This window comes from Lissotriton vulgaris, chromosome 3_1 (assembly GCF_964263255.1).
Source record: "Lissotriton vulgaris chromosome 3_1, aLisVul1.2, whole genome shotgun sequence".
NCBI classification, from domain to species: Eukaryota; Metazoa; Chordata; class Amphibia; order Caudata; family Salamandridae; genus Lissotriton; species Lissotriton vulgaris.
In genome coordinates, this window is record NC_141689.1 from 68,547,354 (window position 1) to 68,572,480 (window position 25,127).

The window sequence follows — 25,127 nt, forward strand, 5'->3', positions numbered from 1 at the left end:
CTCAGCTACTTCTTGGAAAGTTTTTGGGTGAACCATCAAGCAGATGAACAAAAGAGTGGTCCCAAAAAGCATTTTGCCTATGCAATTTCCATAGGAATTTCTGAACAGAATTACCATCAAAACGTCTAACCAGAATCAAACCAAACTTGGCAGAAAGTTAGATCTTTACCCCAACAACATGCTTTTTGGATTTCCTGTAAATCCATTCAGCAGTTTTGAAGAAATTAATGTTTAATATCTATAGATATATGGACGGTTGGGCCAGTGAGAGCCCTGTGGGGCATATTTATCCATATGTGACACAGCACTACAAGCCACCTTGCTGCGATGTCCTGCATGACAGGGAAAGGGGAGAAATGCACCATATTTAACACTAATAGGCATATGCCAGCCTTTTCCCAGCGCTGGCGCACAATGTGCTGCCTAGTGCCAAATCAGGTACTCTTGCACCATAGTGCAAGGCTGCCCGTGTTGTAAGCAGGATTGTTTTGTGCAGGAAGGGATACAGTCCTGCACACAAACAATGCCCTGAAGCATTTTCCTCTATGTGTGCTGTAGAATGTGTAGCAGTTTTGATGCATTTCCAGGTCTAACACTTATGGTAAATCTGGGAACGCACCAAAATCCACGGGTACTGCCTGCGAACACCCACGCACCACCCATGGAACGCCTCCCTGGGCAGAGTAATGCAACGCAGTGTTTTGCGCTGCATTGCGTTACTCCAGATTTATCAAGTCACTCAGGGCCACACAAGATGGCCTTGCATGGCTTGATAAATCACAGTTAGGGGGTTGCATTGTGCATGCACCCCGTTGCATGGGGCAAAAGCGCTGCAACCCTTTAATAAATATATAGGGCGATCTGATGGGGATTGAGTGGACTTTTTTTCCCCAATCGGCCACCTCGCTTTTTGGAGTCCCTAATTCACCCTGATTATTGCTGCATTTTATAGCAGTCAGGTGGCCCTTTGCTAACTTGCAGGAGGGCCCATGAAACACTGGCTACACTACTACAGTCAGGCTGCTATTGGACACTTGGGCCCCTGGTCTAAGTAAACTGCAACAACCAGGGCCGCCACTGTCACCTTGCTCTTCTCCCCTGCAGCCTTCAGTGGACATCAGTGCTGCAGTGACATAAGCAGCTTTGTCCACAAACTTCCTAAAGCAGCCAAGACAAGCCTATCCTGATGGCAGAGGACATCATTGATCCCACTGTGATGTACGTTTTGGAAACCATGAGCCTGGCTTACAAGTAAAGATGCCTATGCATGTATTGGAGATGATGGGGTAGGCGGAGAAGTCAGAAGGAACAAAGTGTGAGGGAACTTATGCCTCTCCAAGGATCTTCTGCGAATATCTGTGTAGTGGGCACCTCATGTCCAATTGTTCCTAATCTAAGAGTGAATACTCGTGCTGCACATGGTATATAGGTATAGGCCCTAATCAACAGTTCCACACAATACTCGTCTGCCTTCCATTTTCCACCGCTACCGAGGGGGGGTGAAGTGGGCATCTGAGTAGAGAGAAGATGTGGGAAGCGGAAGCATATGCACATGGCTTCTAAGAAAAAAAAGTGTCGTGTGTAAGGTGTAATCAGAGTGTGAGGGTAGCATATGGGTGGCAAGAGAATGTTTCCATGGCTCTTGCATAGCAGAAGTGCATATGTATGGCCCGCAGAAAGCAAAAGCGTTGGACAATCAAATGTCAGGAGTGGTAGGTTGATGGACAGGTGTGTGGCAAGAGTGTGTTTTCATGGCACGAGCGGCAGAGGAATGAGCACATGCCTCCAAGGAAGAAACAGCACAGAGGACAAAGGTCTGAAGTGTATTTGTGTGTGTGTGTGTGTGTAGTACATTCATGCCAAGAGATTTGCTTGATGGCACAAGGTAGCAGAGGTGTGTGTGGGGGGTACACAAAAAACCTAGGATTTTTTGCAGGGTTCAAAGGCAGGAGGGCTTGCGTACATCACATGTAGGTAGTACTAAAGGGATGAGAACCTACTATTGTTGCCTGTGTGCTCGTTTTTACCATCCCATCAGATTCTCTTGTGGCTGCCTCTGCTTTACCTGCTCTCATGTGATCCCATCCGTGCCTCCATTGCTCCATTGTAAGTTCTGGATCACTTGCTGAGCTTGTTCATGAATTATACTTGGGTATAACATTTCCAACTCACCACTTTCAAAATTCACCAGCCACTACTGGTTACTACAGCTCTCCCTTAAGAACATACATTTGGAATGGGAGGGGAAATGACAGATTTCTTTCTTTCCAAAACCAACATCTCTTGTGCATGGTGAGAAAAAGTGATCTGATTGTATTAATGAAAAATGTCCAAAGGAGTGTTAAGATGCTCAGGGCCAGATGTACGATCACTGGAAAGAGCGATTGGGAATAGTGATTTCCAAATTGTGATTTTCTCTGAATCGCAGTTAGGAAATGGCTATTCCTAATGTATGAAACTTTTATTTTTACATTACTGATTCCTATTGGGTTGCAAATAAACCTACCTCTTGAATATTAATGAGGGAGGTCACAGTTTCCGACTCATTAGAAATGATAGCCTTCACGGGGATGGTGGCCTGCTGGAGTCAGCAGACAACAATGTTGGCGATTGGTTATAATTTAAGTAATCTTTCTCTGCCAAATTCAATAAGCCTCGCATATGTGAGGGTTGTTGCCTTTGGCAACGTGTTTCAGCCATGTTGTACACCAGTGTGGCTGTTGTTCACCATGGCTAAAAGTTAGTGCCGTGTAATGGGGTGGGGTGGGATAGATTGTAGTACAGTGGAATGGAGTAGACTTGGGTAGAGTGGGGTAGATTGGAGTTGAGTTGGGTAAATCGGGATGGAGTGGGGTAGATTGAGGTGGGGTAGATTGAATTGGGGTAGACCGGTGTGGGGCAGAAGGGAGCGGGGTAAAATGAAGTGGGGTAGGGTAGATTGGAGTGGAGTAGATTGGTGTGTATTTAAGTAAATTGGAGTCAGGGCCGGACTGGCCATACGGTACAGTGGGTGTTTCTCCTGAAGGCTGGAAGGGTGGGGGCTGGTTTTACAGTAGTGGGGGCCTGCTTTGTTACTGGGGGCCGGTCTTGCAGCACAGCTGCAATATCACCCCAAGTAACAAAAGCAGCAAGAAAGCGTTTTCAGACTCCAGGGGCCAGCCAGGAGCTGATCTGTAATGTATCAGGGCTGCTTTTGCTTTCCAGTCTGACTCTGATTGGAGTTGGGTAGATATGAGTAGGGTAGATCGTGGTATATTAGGATAGAGTGGAGTATATTGTGGTAAGCTTGAGTGGAGTGGAGCAGATTGAGGAAGAGTGTGGTGGATTGGGGTAGACTGAAGTGAAGTGAAGAAGACTGGACTGGAGTCAAGTAAACTGGAGTGGAGTAGATTAGTGTGGAGTGGGGTCAGGTAGATGAAGTGCAGTGGGTGGGGTGGATTGGAGTGGCGTAGATTTAAGTGGAGTGGAGTGGGGTAGATTGGTTGGATTGGGGTGGGGTAGATTGGAGAGGAGTAGATTGGGGTAAAGTGGAGTGGTATACATTGGAGTGGAGTAAATAGGAGTGGAGTGGGGTAGATTGGAGAGGAGTAGATTGGGGTAAAGAGGAGTGGTATACATTGGAGCGGAGTAAATAGAAGTGGAGTGGGGTAGATTGGAGAGGAGTAGATTGGGGGCGTGGCTTAGTCAGTAAGAGTGGGGGGGTGTGAGCTCCAACAATCACGCTGACACATAGGGGTCTATTTACCAAATTCTCATGCAGTACAGCGCAGCAGCCAAAAATGCTGTCCTGTGATGCACAAGGTGCGCCCCAAATTTAAAGAGACATGGCACTCTTCTCCCATCTCTCTAGCACCGGCGCACAATTGGGGAGCACCATTTGCGCCATAGATACCGTTCCAGTTCGAAATGCAATGCTTAGACTAACTTTAAAACGTTTCCTACTTTGTATATATGGTTTACAGTGCAGCACACATGCAAAGTCGAAAAGAAAGGAGAAATAAAAGTATGTTTCCTTGATAGTGCCTATTTGAAATGGATTTAATTTATGATGCAAAACTCTACTTTTTTTAGTAAATAGCGTTTTGAGTCAAAATCCATTGGTAGTTGCATGTGAACCCCTATGCACCACCCATTGAATGCCCCCATGGCGCTAAGCAAAGCAAAGCAGCGCTAAGCCCTTTTTTTGCATTACTTTCCAGTGAATTTTTAGATTAAAATAAGTTTTGCACTGGAAAGGAAACTGGGAAAAAATGATTGTGTCAATTTGCGTCACTTTTGTTACAAAACATGTCAAAAAATGCTTGTAAATATGATGTTAAATTACATTATGTGTCAAGCAGAGGGCACAAGAGGGCCTTAAGGGGGATTAATGCAGATTGGTAGGGGTACTAAGGGAGAGAAAACACATTAGTTTTGTGAAATGATCAAAAAAATGTAATTCTACCCAAACAGAGATAGGTAGTGTATGTGTGGGGGGAGGGGGGCCTTTAGTTTGTGTGTGTAAACATTCATGGTGAAACATGACAGACAGCTCATCATACCCAATTGAATGCAGTTGCACCAAACAATTTATCACAAAATACATTTATTAGGGGGATGTTAACACCCCAAATACTCCTCCTGAAGGTGCGCCCCTGTGGGGTAGATTGCAGTGCAGTGGAATATATAGATTGAAGTGGAGTGCAGATGGGTAGATGAGGGTGGAGTAGAGTGGGGTAGAGTTGAGTGGAGTAGGGTAGATTGGAGTGAGGTGGATTGGGTGGATTATAGGAGGGTAGGTTTGGAATGGAGTGGGGTGGAATAGAGTGGAGCGGGGTTAATTTGAGTGGAGAAGGTAGTGGAGAAGTGTGGCTCACTGGTTAGAGGAGGCAGACCTGGCAGCAGAGGTCAGCCCGGGACCAGGGTTCAATTCCCGGCTCGGCAGGGTCTTGAGTCCTAAAATGACCATGGACTCGACAATTCTCGCTCCGGTGCCTACTCGATTCACGGGTTCACACTCTGCGACTCTGGGCAATAGCTTGCTTAATCTCCACAACGGCCCCTCGCGGCGTGATGCCTGGCTTTCACCTTGTGGATACCCTGCCGGGGTTATCTCACAGGGGAATACCAGGACGGGTTCCCTAAGCAAGCGCTTAGAAACCGCTCGGTGATTTGCGCTATATAAATTCCTGTACATTTACATTTACCTTTACGTTGGAGTGAGGTGGATTAGGTGGATTATAGGAGGGGGAATGGAGCGGGGTGGAATAGAGTGGAGTGGGGTAGATTGAAGTGGAGTGGAGTAGGGTAGATTGGAGTGAGGTGGATTATAGGAGGGTAGGTTTGAATCGAGTGGGGTGGAATAGAGTGGAGCGGGGTAGATTGAAGTGGAGTGGGCTAGATTTGTCTAGTCAATAAAAGCAATTCCCTTTGGACAGGTTAACGCCAAGGCATTCACTCACACATACAACGTAGCAAAAATAAATTTGTAAACAGGAATATACTGAGTAAACAGACAAATACAAAAGGCAATGTAAAAAGCATATATAAAAATTGTACTTCACAGTTTATTTAAAACATATGCAATAAAAATATAGTCAAACCCTGTATGGTTTATGCTCACTAAATCAATCCACAATAAGAAGCATTAAAATATTTACATAACAAATAATGGGATAGAAACACATGAAAGGAAAAGTTGATTCCTATTTGTAAACAAGGAGATACACTAGTGAGATCAATTAAGCTTCACATCAAAATTGTTGTCTCTCAATGCTTAGAGTATTTCTCCTTATATTTGAGCATCGACGCGTTTCGGTGTGCGCTTCTGGAAAAGCCAACATCTTCTTCAGGACTACGATACAACTATCCCAAATTCTTTCAGAAATGTTGTAATAATATCATGAGGTTGCGAGACTAAAAAACTTCATAGCTTCGTCATGCTTCATGGGCTACTGAAAAGCGAACCTGGCGTTTCTGCTTATACGCCAGGGCAAACACGCGTATGATGGGGCTCCAACTGGATAAAATTGATCCAAATGAGATCCAGAAAATAATCAGGTCATATATAAACCTAGTACCAGATCGAATTATACATTGAAATAGTATCAAGAGAAGTTGTGCAAACGCACGAAACACAGTGGGGCATACGCCTCCGAATCAATTTCAAAGATAACTTGGCGCCTAAATGGTCACCACTCGCCAGTTCATCTCATGTGAAGCGAGTAGCCTATAATGCGCCCGACACAGCGTTTTCAGTAGGTTTCTCTACTTTGAATACTCTAAATCTTTGAAATTGCACCGGCATATGCCAATATCTTTATGGGACAATATGAAGACCGATACATATTCAAGGAAAAAATATGGCAGGACAACCTGAAACTACTAGTTTGTTTCATAGATGATATCTTCATCTTATGGAAAGGTACAGAAGAACAATTGAAGAGAGCGTTGTCCACACTTAACACACAGGATGAACGTATCCAATTAACATGGGAAATTTCAAAAGAAAGAGTAACATTTTTGGATGTAGAAGTGAAATTAAAACCAGGCGGTTTTGAAACTGACATATACCGGAAACCGACAGATAGAAACAACATGTTACACCATTCGAGCTTTCATCAAGCTTCACTGAAAGAACATCTCCCATTTTCTCAGATGACAAGGGTAAAAAGAATCACTTCAGACTCTCAGAAAGCAACTATTAGGATAAAAGAAATGGGCAAACGGTTCAAAGATAGAGGTTACCCAGAGTCTCTGATAAGAAAAGCTGAAGAGAAAGCACAAATCAAATCCAGGAGCGAGTTGCTTACCCCACACATCAAAACAGACAACACAAGAAGAGTGGTAGTATCAAAATTCTCCACGTCCAGCACTCGCTTTAAAAAGATCATTCACAAACATTGGCCGATGTTGAATCTGGAACCCGACTTCAATAACATCTTTGAAACCATACCCCTATTTGCTCATACTAGAGGAAAGAATTTGGGTGAAATATTGAAACAAAAAACACCAGGCCCAATTCAACACAAAGGAACACGACAATGTTTCAATTGCAGCAACTGCAACAACATTATCACTGGAAACGTGATAACCCATCCCATGAAGGGTCACAATATAAAACTTAGGGTCACAGCTACCTGTGACACTTCTAACGTCATCTACCTTCTGAAATGCCCCTGTGGGAAGGTCTACATCGGCAAAACGGAAAGAAAGATAAAAACACGAATTGTGGAGCACAAATCAAACATTCGCACAAAAAATAGCAAATCTACCATTGCATGTCATTTTGTGGAAGCTCATCACAACATTTCACAATTGAAATTTCTTGTACTCGAAGTAATAGAAAGGAAAGAAGGAAGAGACAATAACCAGTTTCTATTACGTAGTGAGAACTACTGGATACGGGCCTTGGGGTCCCTCAAGCCCAATGGACTCAATGATCGGGTTGAACTTTCTTGTTACTTATAATTACGGGCATCATAACTTGAGTAGGGTGCATCCATGTTTCTTGGCTAAATTAGGTGTGTGATTGTAATGTATTGAATTGTCACCTTCGCACACATGATATTTACATTTAACACCACAAACATCGATACACACCTGACGTCCAAATTACACTGTCTCCGCACTACTTGATTATATTAATTTTATATCACTTCCTGAATTCAATTTTAATTATTAGTTCATGCACTGAGTTGAGATGTTAAATGTTCGCCTAATAAGCCTTGCTCATCTCGTTTCATTGCGCCTGCACAGTCGGTTTGTTGCCATTACGCTCGCATAGTCTTTTTTCACTTTTTCCGATGTCCACGTGACACGGAAGTAAAAACATTAACTTGAACAAAGTCCTCGATTGAACACTAAAGACGGGAGGTCTCGCTACGGGAATCTTGAATCGACAGGACGAAACAAGGTCAGTACCGCTGACAGTTTAAACCTTTTTCCCACGATTGCCTAACTTCGATTCTCGGACTCATCCGTGCACATTTTTTTTACAGCGTTCATTTCTCCATAGAACTCTAACAACGTGCTACATACACGTGAGTTTAACTTCGATACCTTGATACACCCGGGTTATACCTTTGGGCACGATTTCACTATCCTTCATGAGCACGTTTAAAAAAACCCTCATGTCACGCCCATAGAACAATAAGGTTCACTATTTAAAAAATGATAGCGTCTACATGTAAATATCTATATGTGAAGTGGTTGTGATACATTCATTCTTTTTCAACAGTGTATGCTCCCTGAGGAAGGGCTAGTTAAGCCCGAAATGCATTGGAGCTTATGTATAAAAAGTCTTATGATGATTCTGACACAAGAATGAACTAAAGAAAAGAATTCAAACAATGAAGTAATTGTGAAATATGAATAAAAATGGATAAATCAGACAAGTAAAGAGTGGAGTCCTAATTCAATGGGAAACAAACATATGAGTGCCTGAAGGGGATGTAACCAGTGATCCACTGGAAACACAACGTGCGAGCAAATGTGGCAAACCCATAACTATTCGGAAAGCGCTGCTACCTCAGAAACTCATAATTCCAGTGGCCCTGGCTTTAAGTGACTCAATCATTTAGTGGCTGGTAAGAGGATTGTTGCAAAGTCATCCTGTGCCCTGGGCACCCCCCAACTTTTTGCTGACTGGAACTGGTGGTAACTGACTCTGACTGACCCTGGGCTCTGTTTGACCAGACCCAGTGCCAGTGCCAAGCTAAAAGGAACATATTAGAATACAGTTAAGACACCCAACATACACTAGGGTACACTATGGTATGGTGGGGTACCCCTGTATTTGGCATGACCTACCCCATAAGCCCCTAGTATGTAATAGGGCAGAGGCTTGAAACTACCTAGAAGTCTCCAGTATCCTGGGGCATGGCAGTTTAGAGGCCAGCAGATTTTCTGAACTAGCATGTGTGCAGTGCTGAAGCCTGAGGTCAGTTTAAAAGCAGAACTGGTGGCCAGGACAGCTTTTAAACCTTAAATTGTGCCCACACTCGACTTTGGGGGTAGGGGCCCTTAATAATGAAAAACCTACCATGTTTTGGCATATTAGTCACCCCCAGGGTCACCCCAAGGTATCCCAGGGGTGGGGGGGGGGGTTATCTATAAGGAGCCCCCTTATAAAAATGAGTTTTTATATCCCCACATTGTATTAAAGAGCTGCTCAAATTCAACTTTGTTGCTAGAAGAATTGGGTAAGGATGATCTGCAATATTTCTGCAGATTCAGAACCCCTGAAGTCTCCCCTAGTTGCACATGGGGTGGGGTCCTGTAGAAATTAGGGAAATACTTATTAAATATGCTTTTATAAGCCCTGGTTCTTGAAAAGTGGCCCAGTCATTTTCCCCATTGCAAACCCCATGGCCCATAGGTTAACATGTTAGGAAGTGATTGATGAATAAATATTGATAGGAGACGACTAGCCGGACCATTCAAAGACTTCCCAGAATGGTAGTAGTGAATCCAACAATATTATATTGTTGAATTTCTCCTAAAGTGTACATACAAGAAGTTATTAGAATTTCTTGTTTGTAAGTCCAAATTCAGCCTTTCAGTGGTCTGCCCTGATTGGTCAAAGCTAAGTGGATTAGCCAGGCTGCTGGGAGGGCAGTGTGATGGTCTATAGGAATTCCAGGCCAGGAGGTGGCATCGTAAACTATGCTCTTCAAAGGCAGAGGGGAGGCCTGGCTATCAGTCCACTCTGACAGTCTTGACCCAGAGTCAGGGCTAGGCTTAAGGAAGGTATGTGCAGATGGTAGGGGGAGAGTCCATGGAAATAAGCAATCCCAAGGTGTGTGTTTAGCCAGCTCTTACCTCCTTGCTGGTAAATCAGCCATTATGGATTTGGAAGAATGATGCACTCTGGGACAAACTAATGACACACTCTACAGGGTGTGGTCATAACTATGAGGAGTTGCCCTGCTCTCGTTGGTCAGCAGTGACCTGGTGCTTGACCCAGAGAATTTTGAATAAGTATCTGAGAGGGGCAGAGCCTTCCAGATCTGCTGCTTGAAACTGAATGAAGCAAGAAGTGCCCTGCTGAAACAGATTTTGCTGTGCAAGGAACTCTAAGGCCTGGCCTCTGGAGACTGCACCAAGTGAAACGGCGGCCCTGGGGATTACCTTGCTGCTAAAAGACTCAAGAGTGTAACTCCCTGTAAGCTACAGGTTAATAGAGCTCACCTGAACAGCCCCACAAAGAATTCAAAGCCTGGAGTAGCAGTGGATTTGTAAGGGTTTTGTTCAAGTGGATTGTGGAATTGAAGTTTCACACTTTACAGGACCCTCTTGGAGATTCCAGAACCTTGGATTGTGTGTTGGATACTTTGGGACCCGCAAGCAGAACGCCAGGAAGGTGTTCTAACTGGACCCCGCTTGCTGAAGAAGCCGGCCCACTACAGTGGTGAGAATTCTTCAGAACAATTTATAAAGATGTGTGTGTCCCTGACAGAGAAAACGAAATAACTTAAAGGGGCGCTGTTGGTTTCTAAGCACTAGAAAGTGACTAATCTTTAAAAATTCATATGTCTGATTCCCTACAGTGGATTATTTTCGTTTTGGTGTCATTTAAAAGATAAAAATATTACCTATTTTTATAAATTGGTGTTGTATTTTTATTTTGTGTTGTGTCTTAATTAGTTACTGAAATGGTGTTTTTAATTGCTTTACATACCTGTCTTTGAAGTTAAGCCTGTCTGCTCGCAGCCAAGTTACCAAGGGTTGAGCAAAGGAATCATTTTCTAAGACCTATGCTGAGTCCGATTATGTGTTAGTGGCCTTATTGCCAGTGGCGGACCTACATTTGCCCCTACCAATAACCCACTTTCCAACAAGGATGTAGCTTAACGGTCAGAGCGCCTGACTTTGAAGCTGGAAACCATGTTCAAGTCTTGGCGGGAGGCTCAAGCATCCTGTGATTCTAGGCAAATCACTTAATCTCCCCTTGCCTGAAAAAAGATGAACATGTCCGTCTGTAATGCAACTGGTGCTCATGTAAAGCGCTCTGATAGTTTGCGCTGTATAAAACTTTTTTTAAACGCTTGTTTCTGTTTTTAACTGTCTGCATCACCACCCCACATTTGCCTTCACTGAGATGCACCACAAAGTCAGCATTGAACATTCAGGGGCAGTTGCTTTTGTTAAAAGGTTTGACCAGGGGATGGCAAGGAAGAAGCCAACAGAGTTCCATTCAGATGCAGAGCCCTGATCCTCTTGACCCCTAGTGCCTCAGAGTAATGGTCCAGGAGAAGGAGAAAAAGAATGAGATTCATAAATATACTCATAGAGATGGTCCAGAAGAGGAAGCACTGTGTAGGGGCTTCTTTTTTATGGTTATAAATGGCCCCATTAGTGCAGCAGGTAATGCTGTCAGCTGTGTAAGTGGTGCCACTGCTGCTCAGTTAAAGCTGTCTTACCGTGGAGTGGGTGCCCATTTTTCTTGTTAGCATTAGAGCCCAGATAGCGTTTGCTTCTCTTTAACACAAAGGGGCAGAAAGAATCATTGGTACTGCAGGTACAGTGGTACCAGGAACCAGAGGTACCAGGAACCAACTAAACATTAATTATGGCTGTTTATTATCCTTCTGGCATTAGGACCCTATTATGATTAGGGGCGTTGGGCTGCCATTGTCCCGCCGCAGCCACCAGGGAACCACTGTTCCCTGGCAGTGGTGCAGCAGTTAGGAGGCATCAATATAATTGGTAGAAACCACCACAGTCCTGCCAAATATATTAGCAGTCTCCTCTCTGCCATGGTTGTCATGACGGTTCCGCCTCCATGAAAACCTTGGTGGAGAGGAAACATAAGGGGTTCTACAGGAACCCCCTTGTGCCTCTGTAACCCAGGGATGCATGCAGGGGGTCACAACATATGCCCCCTGTGTGAATGCACCCTGGTTCCTGCACAACATTAACTTTTCAGTCCTTGCCGTGCTGGAACTGTTTTTGGCTTTCCTATTGCGATGCCCATTATCAGGCACCACCGTGGGAACATCAACATAAAAGCCCACCAGACACGAGTTACACTTGTAATCTGGCCGGTAGCCCGACCACGGCTTTGGCGGTGCTGTTACGGGACGGAGCAGGCGCTGCAGCACCAAAGTCGTAATCAGGCTCTTAGTGTGGTTTATGAGCAATAGTAAAAGTACTCCTGAATGATCTCATAAGCCATGCCAACTGCCTTCAGCCTTATCCCTCCCATTCACCCAATCCTTACCGTAGAGTTTTGGAGGGGGGGCCTCACTTTAAAACATGTTGCTTAGGGGGGCTAAGAGCATTCTGTCCTAGAATGCCTAAGAGTGGAGGAGTGTTGTGACAGAGTGGAAGGGCGTAGTGTTCTAGTGTGGAGTGGTGTAAAGTAGAGTGGCGAAGTGTGAGCATGTATGGTGGCGCACTGCCATTACAGACAACACATTTTCTGTTGAAATTACCATTTCATTTGAACCGACATACAGCTTTACTGCGCAAACGATAATGCATGGGAATTTCATCACCTAATGTATTGATGTGTTCGTATTCAAATATGTTCCACCACACTTCGGAATTCCCCAAATAATGTGCTTCATTCGTACATATCTTATTTTTGATATATTCTGAAACATCAGCACAGTTCATCTTTGTTGTGCGCTAGAAGAAAAAATCCTACCCCTTTCCTCTCACTTGGGCAATGGTAAGCAATGGGTGGAATGCATTCCAGGGAAGGTTTCAGAATGCCCACAAGTCTTAAGAAGACCAGACAGCTGCGCTGCGTGGTAGTCTTTGGCCTAAATACAAAAGGTTTGGGACTACTTCCAACTTTTAAAGAATATTTTTTAACAATCTCAAAGAAATTTGGGAATGCAAACATTACCACCACCAGTTCTGAATTGGTGGAAAAACATCAATGTTTTGCGAGCGGAATCACCACTGTGATTCGGTATTTGGAAGGGACGCTCCTCAACGCGCCACTTTAAAATAATGAATTGCAAACCCAAATTGTGATTCTGTAGAATCAGTTTGGCGTTTCTACATAAAAAAATACAATTTTTGTAGTCGCAAACGGCCCACTTCAGTAAGTTGCGCATTTGCAACCTCAAAGTGCTTCATATACGTGGCCATCGGACTTCCTAACGAACCGTGGTGATATGAACGACTGGAACAATTCCTTGCCACTTGTGTTGGGTTGAACTAGCCAGACTAGCGAAATGTGCAAGCCAGCTTAAAGACCTCGTAAAGATCGAGCCAAGGGCTATAGGCTGACCAGTTTTAAACTGGTGAATACATATCACATTTTTACAGCCTCCTAATGTCATGCTTGTGACTGCTTGATTTGCTAAATGAAGTGATATAATCATGTTTTATCAATGATCGAAGAAGGTGCGTGGATGGTGACACCACGCTCAGCCTTTTGTAACAATTTTAATTCATTGAAACAATACATTCATTCAATGTATTGGGTACAACTCACTATGACCTAAATGCCGTCAGCCCTAGAAAGATGAAACCCCAAGCCTGCCGTATTCTGCTGCCCTCAATCGAAGCTGCCCGTGACCTAGTCTACATTTTCAGTGGGGGCCAGGGGTTTGTGATTGGCTGGTGGGGGGCCCAGGGTCACCAGGTGGGGATGTCGGGATACGGATGAGACCAGCATTCAAACAGGGAGGCTGGAGCATTGCCTTATTTTTACCTGCCTGGCGCTCTGCAGCTGATGCATTTACCTCCTGCCCCCTGCACCAGGGTGGTTTGGTTCAGATGCCCTCCCATCCACCATGTTACCTCTTTTCAGATGTTTTATGTTTCCTCAATGTTATTTTTTTGCCGTATTTATCATGGTAGACTCGTGATTGGCCTCAAGGCAGGTAGTCAAATGGCCTCCGACTTTAATAAGTCGCCTGTACTCTGGATGCGGCTGGTACTGCAGTCATCTGGGGGGCAATTGTCCCTAGCCTTTCACTAGCGCCGCCCCTGGGAGGTGGAGCAGGCGCCATGGTCTTCTAGGCACCCCCGGTACAAAGTGTTCATGCTGTGTTTCGTTTAATCTGGGTCGATAGCTTCCGGCTGCTGATCACAATGGTCAGCCCCCCAGAAGTGTTGAGCGCCCCCTACAACCGTCAAGAGTGGCTGCAACCACCTGGGAGACTTAACCTGCTGCTGTGCCCCCCAGTGACCCCGCCCTCACCCCCCATATGTGGCACATTCCGTCAGCCCTGGCTGTGAAGCCCTTGGAATGCTGAGGCCTGCAAGTCCACTTGACATAGAAAGAACCCCAGGGGAATAAAGCACAGCACCTGAATGGAGGTGCCACCTGACCCATGCCAGGCACCGAACGGTGAGATTACGCCCCACAACCCCCAGTCACCACCGGCAGTCACAGTTCAGTATAAAAGGTGTTTTATTTTAAAACAATTATCTTTCAACACATTTTTGCTTTGCAAAAAAATATACAATATGAAAGTGCATTCGTTGTGCGTGCCACGGGGTAAGGAATGAGGGAGAGTGAGAATCAGTTCTTCGCCAATGCCGCAGAGAGCCGTTCAAGGCAGTCGAGAGGGACACTCGGTGTGGGCCTTAAGCAGTCAATAAGGCCCCATTGCCAGAGGGGGGGTCTATGGTCGTTATTTGACCTGACGTCTATGTAGTGATCCCAGCTCCTCTGTAAGCTGCGGTGATTGGACCTTCCCAAGAGCATGTAAGGTGAGGTGGCAGGGTCCACTCAACAGTCTGTAAACTGGGGTGACAGTGTCTGTCCCAGAGGTTGTAAACTGCGGCGCCAGCCTGTCCAAGAGTCGGTAAGCTGCCAGCCTACCCAGGAGACTGTAAGCTGCGGTGCCAGCCCGTCCTGGGCTCTGTAAGCTGCGGTGCCAGCCTGTTCAGGAGTCTGTAAGCTGCGATGCCAGTCTGTCCAGGACTAAGTCTGTGAGCTGCGGTGCCAGTCTTTTCAGGACTCAGTCTGTGAGCTGCGGTGCCAGCCTGTCCAGACGCCTGTGAGCTGCGGTGCGAGCCTGTGATGGGCGGTGCCAGCCTGTCCGGGAGCCTGTGAGCTGCGGTGCGAGCCTGTGAGCTGCGGTGCCAGCCTGTCCAGGAGCCTGTGAGCTGCGGTGCGAGCCTGTGAGCTGCGGTGCGAGCCTGTGATCGGCGGTGCCAGCCTGTCCAGGAGCCTGTGAGCTGCGGTGCGAGCCTGTGATCGGCGGGGCCAGCCTGTCCAAGCGCTTCTCTACACGGAGTTCTGGGAGAGCGTGTCGTCCAGCTCGCAGTCGGAGTCGTCCGAGCTGTGGCCCCGGGCCCTCTGCCGGGCCAGCTCGTCCTCCGAGGTGTCTGTGCGCGGGTCCTCCGGGTCTCCCCGAGGGGGTGCCAGGCCCAGCCTGGCCAGCTTGGCCTGCTGCTGCTCCACGCTCTGCTTGCGCCACTTGATGCGCCGGTTCTGGAACCACACCTTGACCTGCGGAGGAGAGGAGAGAAGGGGTTAGACACTGACCAGAGGGGCTTCCAAGCCCCTGGTGGGCGCGCTGCACAGCGCCTCGAAGCAACGCATGAGATGTGATGAACTCAGCCCCCCCAATGACCTCCTCGGATTCCCTCACCCCGCAAGAGGGCCGCTGATCTCCCCATAGCCCCTCGCACATGCATTCTTTCAAAGCGCTGGTAAAGGCTGGCTTCACTAATCCGCTCAGTTGTCCCCATAAAACACAGATCTGTTCTTTGCAGCAGGCATGCGGCGAGAGACCTTCCCTAGTGGAAACGAGGCGCTCTCTTTCTAACAGGGACATTAATCACTAGAGTTACCGTGGCATGCTCATTGCTGCCTGAAAGCGGGACGCACGCGTTTGTACCTCTGCAGCAGGTGCATGGACGCCGCGCCCCCCGAGTTAGTAGGTGTAAGAGGAGGGGGTGACCGGTGTTTGTGTGTATGAATGTTTGCGCGTGTGTCAGTGGGCGCATGAGCAGGGCTGACTCGTGTATGTATGAATGAATGTATGCATGTTTGTGCACGTGTGCAAATGTGTCAGTGGGTGCAAGGGCCGGGTTAACAGCTGTGTGCGAGTAAATACATTATATTCATGTATGCATGTGTCAGTGGGTTCACGGGTGGTGTTGACTGGTGTTTGTATGTTTCAATGAATGCACATGTGTCAGTGGGTCCACGGGCGGGGCTGACAGTTGTGTGTGTTTGCATGTGTGTCAGTGAGTTTATGGGCGGGGTTGACAGGTGTGTGTGTGTGTTTGCATGTGTGTCGGTGGGTCCACGGGCGGGGCTGTCAGTTGTGTGTGCGTGCCCGGGCGGGCCGCGCTGGCGCACCACTCACCTGCGCCTCGCTCAGCCGCAGGGACGCCGCCAGCAGGAACCTCTCGCTGCCCACCATGTACTGCTGGCGGGAGAACTCCTGCTCCAGGCGGGAGAGCTGCTCGGGGCTGAAGATGGTGCGGATCCGCTTGCACTTGCCGGCCCTGGAGCTCAGGGCCGGGTAGCAGTACTGGGGCACGGGGTGTCCTGTGGGAAAGAGAGAGGCTGGTGAGAGACAGAAGAGAGCGCGCATGACTGGCAGCAGGGGCGCGCTCGGCATCACACACCAGATCACCACAAACTATCACCACGCACAGGCGGCCGGAGTAAGGTCAAGAAAGCCATATTTAGAGATCAGAACACTGCGGACGGACACACCTAAGGACAGAGACGTTTACCCCGTACACACAAATATTATTATAGGAGCTATAACGTGCACACGCAGCGCTACAAAATAGGGAATTACTATTAAACGAGGAGGCACTGCAGAGGGGGCAGCAGGCGTGGTGGGGGTTAAGCACATGGCACGAGGCTGAGGACAGCGGTGAAAGGGCACGGGTGCGAGGTCCAAGAGTGAAGGTTGAAGAGAGAGCGGGTAGGCCACGTTAGTGATACAGAAGGACAGGCAGGGTGGACACGTTAGAGAGACAGAGGACAGACAGGGTGGACACGTTAGAGAGACAGAGGACAGGCAGGGTGGACACGTTAGTGAGACAGAGGACAGGCAGGGTGGACACGTTAGTGAGACAGAGGACAGGCAGGGTGGACAGGTTTGTGAGACAGCAGGACAGGCAGGGTGGACACGTTAGTGAGACAGGACAGGCAGGGTGGACACGTTTGTGAGACAGCAGGACAGGCAGGGTGGACACGTTAGTGAGACAGCAGGACAGGCAGGGTGGACACGTTAGTGAGACAACAGGACAGGCAGGGTGGACACGTTCGGGGGACAGCAGGACAGGCAGGGTGGACACGTTCGTGAGACAGCAGGACAGTGGGGTGAGACAGGACAGGCAGGGTGGACAGTGGGGTGGAGACGTTGGTGAGACAGGACAGGCAGGGTGGACAGTGGGGTGGACACGTTCGTGAGACAGAAGGACAGGCAGGGTGGACACGTTAGTGATACAGGAGGACAGGCAGGGTGGACACGTTAGTGAGACAGGACAGGCAGGGTGGACACGTTCGTGAAACAGCAGGGCAGGCAGGGTGGACACGTTAGTGAGAAAGAGGACAGGCAGGGTGGACACGTTGAGATAGCAGGACAGGCAGGGTGGACACGTTAGTGAGACAACAGGACAGGCAGGGTTAACACGTTCGGGGGACAGCAGGACAGGCAGGGTGGACACGTTAGTTATCAGAAGGACAGGCGGGGTGGAGTGAAAGATGACACGCGAGAGCACCAGAGCGAAGTCGGGCCGGGCCTCACCTGTGCTGTAGAGCGCTCCGGGAGGGTAGCAGAGCGGGTAGAGCGGCTGCGGCTGCAGGACGGGGGTTCTGGGGAGCCAGCTCTCCTCCCAGCCCCAGCGGGCAGGACTGGCCCTGGCTGGCGGCGCAGGCGGGTCCGCTCTGCCCAGCAGGGCCTCGATGGTGAAGGATTTCCCAGGCTGGGGGGCTTTGGCCTGCAGTTGATGGGTCCAGGGTGGCATCGGCTGCGAGAAGGCTTTGGTCGGAGGCTGCAGGGCCCAGGGCGGCAGCTGCTGAGCCATCATCATCATCCTAGGGGTGTCCAGGCTGAAGGGAGTGCGTGAGTGTGGGCACTTCTGTGGTGCACGGCAGATCTGAAGAGGCAGAGGGCTCAGCTCGACCTTTTATGCAGAACCCGCCGCCCTCTACAAACAGCCCCCAGCAGCCCGACCAACCAGCAGCCGCCCCCAACTAGAAAGAGGCAATTAACGAAAGGCCGGAGCCCCGCTGGGGTGCCAATGGCCCCACTCAGGCCATGCTGGGCGCGCTGCCGCCGAGGACCACCAGAGGGCGCGCTGAGCACCACTGAGCGGGCCTGGGACTAAACTTTACACCCTTCACACCTCCGTCCCTGTCCTGATTAACACCCTGTCCCCACCCAAAACAGAGCAGCACTGAAACCAACGCACAACAACGCCACTCAGATCGCAACTCGATGGCTGACACAACATCTAAAACTACCACGACAGGCACGAGTCATGGCGCTGGGGCAAAATCACAACTCACTGCGGACCCGCGTTCGATCACTGAGGAAAAAACACAATTTCACGACCACCCCGATAAAAACACACGAGTCACCACAGACCCTAGTCCTGACCTTCGTACTCGACTACAATCACTCTAGTCCGCATCCTTGGCACTGGGACACAACGTAGTTAAATCCTGGCCTTGGCACTAATGTAAACCCACAACTCACCACGAACTCCAGGCCTGGCACTCATAAACAACCACAACAATGCATCCCAGAACGCAGCTCGGGGGCTGACACAACAACTAAATGCTTCACCACAGACACTGACAATACTGAGATAAAACTGCAACTCGGCCCTGTGACTGAGACAGCACCACAACTCACTTGAGCTGGCTCAGGCGCTGACGAAAAACCTCAACTCACCCCAGACTCTGCCCTGGCTTAGATCCTCAACCACAGCAACTCACCCCAGACTATGCCCTGGCTTAGATAATCAACCACAGCAACTCACCACAGACTCTGCCCTGGCTTAGATCCTCAACCACAACAACTCACCTCAGACTCTGCCCTGGCTTAGATCCTCAACCACAGCAACTCACCCCAGACTCTGCCCTGGCTTAGATCCTCCACCACAGCAACTCACCCCAGACTCTGCCCTGGCTTAGATCCTCAACCACAACAACTCACCACAGACTCTGCCCTGGCTTAGATCCTCAACCACAACAACTCATCACAGACTCTGCCCTGGCTTAGATCCTCAACCACAGCAACTCACCCCAGACTCTGCCCTGGCTTAGATAATCAACCACAGCAACTCACCACAGACTCTGCCCTGGCTTAGATCCTCAACCACAACAACTCACCACAGACTCTGCCCTGGCTTAGATCCTCAACCACAACAACTCACCACAGACTCTGCCCTGGCTTAGATCCTCAACCACAATTCACCCCAGACTCTGCCCTGGCTTAGATCCTCCACCACAGCAACTCACCCACACCAACTCACCACAGACTCTGCCCTGGCTTAGATCCTCAACCACAGCAACTCACCACAGACTCTGCCCTGGCTTAGATCCTCAACCACAACAACTCATCACAGACTCTGCCCTGGCTTAGATCCTCAACCACAGCAACTCACCCCAGACTCTGCCCTGGCTCAGATAATCAACCACAGCAACTCACCACAGACTCTGCCCTGGCTTAGATCCTCAACCACAACAACTCACCACAGACTCTGCCCTGGCTTAGATCTTCAACCACAACAACTCACCACAGACTCTGCCCTGGCTTAGATCCTCCACCACAGCAACTCACCCCAGACTCTGCCCTGGCTTAGATCCTCAACCACAGCAACTCACCACAGACTCTGCCCTGGCTTAGATCCTCAACCACAGCAACTCACCCCAGACTCTGCCCTGGCTTAGATAATCAACCACAGCAACTCACCACAGACTCTGCCCTGGCTTAGATCCTCAACCACAACAACTCACCACAGACTCTGCCCTGGCTTAGATCCTCAACCACAACAACTCACCACAGACTCTGCCCTGGCTTAGATAATCACCCACAGCAACTCACCACAGACTCTGCCCTGGCTTAGATCCTCAACCACAACAACTCACCTCAGACTCTGCCCTTGCTTAGATCCTCAACCACAACTCACCTCAGACTGCCCTGGCTTAGATCCTCAACCACAGCAACTCACCTCAGACTCTGCCCTGGCTTAGATCCTCAACCACAACAACTCACCACAGACTCTGCCCTGGCTTAGATCCTCAACCACAGCAACTCACCTCAGACTCTGCCCTGGCTTAGATCCTCAACCACACCAACTCACCACAGGCTCTGCTCTGGCTTAGATCCTCAACCACAACAACTCACCTCAGACTCTGCCCTGGCTTAGATCCTCAACCACAATTCACCCCAGACTCTGCCCTGGCTTAGATCCTCCACCACAGCAACTCACCCCAGACTCTGCCCTTGCTTAGATCCTCAACCACAATTCACCCCAGACTCTGCCCTGGCTTAGATCATCAACCACAACTCACCTCAGACTCTGCCCTGGCTTAGATCCTCAACCACAACTCACCCCAGACTCTGCCCTGGCTTAGATCCTCAACCACAACTCACCCCAGACTCTGCCCTGGCTAAGATCCTCAACCACAACAACTCACCCCAGACTCTGCCCTTGCTTAGATCGTCAACCACAACAACTCACCCCAGACTCCAGCTATGGCAACCACAACTCATCTCAGACTCTGCCCTGGCTTGGATACTGAACTACAACTAACACTAGGCCAAGCACATGGATACCCATACAAATATGACCAGATACTCTGGGCATGGCAATGATTTTACAGCACATCTCAGACCTTGCATTGGCACTCTCCCAGAGCAACTCCCTTCAGACCGCACCTTCGGCATTGATACTGTTTAATACAAATGACTTCATAAAAACGACCCCAGTCCTAGGGTCGCCACCATTGAAAGGTTATTGCTTAATAATAACTTTTTACACAGGGCCTGGTCCTACAGATTATGCTGTTTCCAAATGCTGTAAGTGTGACCCTACCACAAAACTCCAGAGCACGCCCTCCTTGGAATACCCTGAAGACTCAACTTTTAGCCTGGACGCGGGTGATCTAATCCCTGCTTTGGTAGTGGACCAAAAGTGGGATTCTAGTCACTCCGCTTTATTTCTGTGCTTGAAACTGTAAATGTGTTTCATGTAAGCCAACAATGAAGTGCAATTTATATGAAAACTGGTGATACTCATCTTGAACTCTGTCTAGCCACGCCTCTCTCTAAGCTCAAATGTTTCGAATAGGAATGTATTGTTTAGAATGAAAAAATACGTGTATTTACGCGCAAACGTGGCATCTCGCCCCACCATCGTTGATAATGGTTGAAACACTACACTATTCACTGCTACGTGTACGTTTTATGCGAAGTGGTTTAATACGATTACCAAACTCAATGATTCTCATTTGGACCACTTTAGAAAAAAAGCCCACGTGACTCTGCTGGAACGGGATGCACGCGGTCGACCTCCTGGTTACACTGATGTCCGCAGTGCGTGCGCAAACCCAGTGAGTTATCTTTTGAGCTCATCGATACAAATCCTGTCCCTTCACACATCGAGGGCCCGCGCTCACACCTTGCCCACTGGTCCCGCGTGCCTGGGTATCTCCTGGAGGGTACCTGCTCGTCCACTCCTGATAGCTTTCAGATGGCCATTAGTTTTAAATTCCTAAATGTAACACCTCTGCCTAATGAGCTGGGAAAAGTCACACTTGGCCCCCTGGCCCCGCAGGGAGCGGCCTCTGTCAGAAGCCTTCATCGTTTGCCTTTTCTTTTATTGAGGAGGAAATAGATGGGGAGGGGTCGTGCCCGGGCAACACACCTGCGAAGGCGGCCCCTCCTCTCCCCAGGACGGGCCGAAGTCCCCTTCTGATACAGGTCGCCCGGGGGGCTGCCCCAGGGTTTCGACCAGTAGAAGCGAGGCTGTCCAGGGGGCGAGGAGAGCGGTTGTGGATGTACGTGCCTCGCGACGGAGCTTACAGAATGAAAAGCGGTGACTTCAGCCCCTGCTTGCCTTTCCTTCCAGTGGACGTGTGATAGAAAGGAGCGGGCCTTCTGATGGGGGGTCGGTGGGGCTGTGAACTGGCAGGAAAGGCATGATAGATTTGTGCTTCAGGAGACTCCTCAAAACCTGGCTCTTCGAACAGTAGCAGCGCCCCCCCTCCCCAGCGCCTTGAGACCCTCACGGGTATGTAGTGCGCTTTACAAATGCTATGATTGATTCATTGATTGAGTGGTCACTGTCCCCACGCAGGGTGTGGTTCTGGTAAAGTGGGCAGAAGTGCAGTGCCCCTCATAGCTAAGGAAGCATCACAAGGCCTGTATCTTTCACCTGCTCTGTCCACTGTCCAGGGGTTTCTTAACCCCTTTGCTGCGGCGGCAATGTCGCCGCAGCACTAGGGGGGAGGGGGGCCGAGCGGCGCTCGCATGCTCGTGACGGAGCCGCTCCGTCACGAGCCTCGGTTGAGCTGTGCTCATGACGGAGCGGTTCCGTCATGGCCCCGCCCGCTCGATGGAACGTCCAGCACAGGCGCGGAATTCATGCCGCGCAGGCGCGCCGAGCGGGCCATGACGGAACCGCTCCGTCATGAGCACAGCTCAACCGAGGCTCATGACGGAGCGGCTCTATCATGAGCATGAGCATGGAAGCAGTTAAGGGAGCTGGGGTGGATTCTGAGTAAGCAATTATAGGACTCCTGTGCTTCTCCTCGGAGAATATTCTGCACATGAGTTTATTGCAAAGAGAAGTGAGGGTCTGCAAACATGCAGAGTTCGCCTCAAAGACGAGAAAATAAGGCGCCAACCGGGACTTGAGCACGCTACACTTATGGCGGTCCACAAAAACAACAAAGGGGTAGGGGTTCATGCGCATAAGTGATGCGTCGACACCCGTTCTGCCTCCCGCCATGATTGGGCATCACAGGTTTGACCCTGATGTACTTTCGGGTCACGAGGGGGCAAGTCCTCACCAAGTCCTCCCCATAAAGATAATTGCTCTGAGCCGATGTTTAAATAAGTTCAGCTGCCAAAACTCTGCGTAGGTCCTATTGGAAGGTTTCAGGGAGGATTTTAGGATTCCAGCACCTGGTTATTTAGGGGTTTCACATTGCCGCAATCAGCTATCTGTAAGATCCAACAATGAGATAGCGCCGGCAAAAATTACAAAGGAGCTGAGGCTAGGGAGGGTGGCTGGCCCATATGATGAGGTACCAGTGGAAGGTATTCTTTACTCACTGCTGGGTGTGGTGCCCAAGAAGGAACCGGGAGAGTTCAGTTTAATCCATAACTTGTCCGCTCCCAGGGGTCAATCATTGAACAATGCCATTGATGGGACCCTGTGCACGGTGAACTATTCATCTTTGGATCAGGCGATAGAAATGCTAATGGGACTGGGAGCATTGCTAGGAAAGTCTGACATTGAATCAGATTTTCATCTATTGCTGGTGCACCCACACAACTTCCATTTGTTAAGTTTCCAACTGCAAGGGAGATATTACATGGACAAGTGCATGCCCATGGGGTGCTCTGTTTCCTGCTCCTATTTTGAGAAATTCAGCTCTTTTCTTCAATAGGTTTTCAGGCAGGTGACAGGGCACCAGTCAGTGCTGCATTACCTGGACGATTTCCTTTAGGACCCGGATCCCCCAGCATGCTCCCCGCTCCCTCCTGATAACCTGATACCCACATTAAATCATCGACAGAGATTTGGGTGGGTGTAAAAACGGCCATGTTTATTATTTGACATTTCATAAACATGACAAGGCATTTCAAATTCATTATTCACAGTTATATCAACACAATTTTATTATTGACTTTCCATATCTTCTTCAGCAAGATTCTAATCCGCCAGCACTAAGGGGCCTTCCAGCTCGCATCTTCCCTGCCGAGCATCCACGCAAGGTGCAACGCACCTGCGCCCATGAGATTGGGCCTCAAACCTCTGATCCTTGTCCGCCATCACCAGGAGCCCGTCCTCAGACCACCAGGCTGACCAGGGACCCAGGAGGCTCGTAACCTGTCGCCCTATCCTCCCCAGCCGGGGCCATATTTTTCAGCGGAGAGCTTACCGTCTCCCCCCCTCAGTGCTGGCCTAGGGAGTACGCAAGGCGGACTCCCGTCCATTCCGTCGGTCAATTTTAGTGTTCTGAGGTAATATGAATTTTTATGGTCAATTGTGTCCCCTAACGTAGACCCCAACGGATCCATGTACGTGCTTCAAGTACATGTATGTTCCCTCCACAACCAGCTATGAAGACGCAAATACATTTGCGTCCAACGTTAACATGTCCTCTTTCAGATCCACCATGAATGGATCGATTATTCCGTTCCTAAGTATGCCGTGCCACCGTCTTTACATGGTGCACTTTCACGTTTTCCTGGCTCTGGCGAGCTAGGCCCTGATTTCTGCCATCGAGCCCCTTCTGCCTTCTGCCTCTGAAAGCTGCAGCCTGGATCTGCATCCATGACCCTTGCCTTACTCCCCGTGCGGCGAGCGGTGCCCGGCTCGGCCTGCTTGCCTGCCAAGACAGTATTCAGCCTTCAAGTTATCTGCTCCGCTCCTCGAAAATACATTCCTGTCTAGAGATTTAGGTAAACACCTCCCCAGCTGCAGAGCAAAGGGCCCGGCCTTTCTGTCTCCGTGCAAGTAATTCATTGCCCCCGTTACCATGGTAGGCCCATGGCCCCTCGCATTACATGCAGACACGTAGTCACATATGCACGCACTAGCAGTCAGTATAGAATAGCCTCTGCCCGAGAGACCTTTCCTTCTAGATAATACAGTTCCTCAAACACAAGATATCAGATATGATTTGAGTTTAGGTTGTTCTGACACGCCAGACTTCTGTCTCCTCTTTTGGAGCTAAATGTCAAGTCCCCGTCACCCTCCAGTTCCACGTCAATCACACGTCATGCTGCTGCGCGCGCATCTCTGCCAATATTTCTGCTGACACTGCAGGATTCTTCTATGGATCCACCCACCTGTTACACTTTTCTGTGACGTTTCTAGCACACACCTCCGTGTACGCCCTTGTGCACGCCTTCTGTTACGCACATGTGTTCTTATCTCGTTTCTCTCAGCTGTTACGCCTTCTGTATCCATCACCACTGTATGCATTGACTATATATATTGTACTCTGTTAATAAAGC

At 49.0% G+C, this 25,127-nt stretch overlaps 1 protein-coding gene across 1 annotated transcript; it reads right to left on the reverse strand.

Moving 5' to 3' along the window:
- Nucleotides 1-15,178: 15,178 nt before the first annotated feature.
- LOC147725982 (homeobox protein notochord-like) lies at nt 15,179-17,958 on the reverse strand. Its single transcript, XM_086962847.1, has 3 exons — nt 17,670-17,958; nt 16,269-16,453; nt 15,179-15,403 (listed from the first exon to the last, which is right to left on the reverse strand). The coding sequence occupies exons 1-3, from the start codon at nt 17,956-17,958 to the stop codon at nt 15,179-15,181; spliced, it is 699 nt and encodes a 232-aa protein (XP_086818973.1).
- Between the last annotated feature and the right edge of the window lie 7,169 nt (nt 17,959-25,127).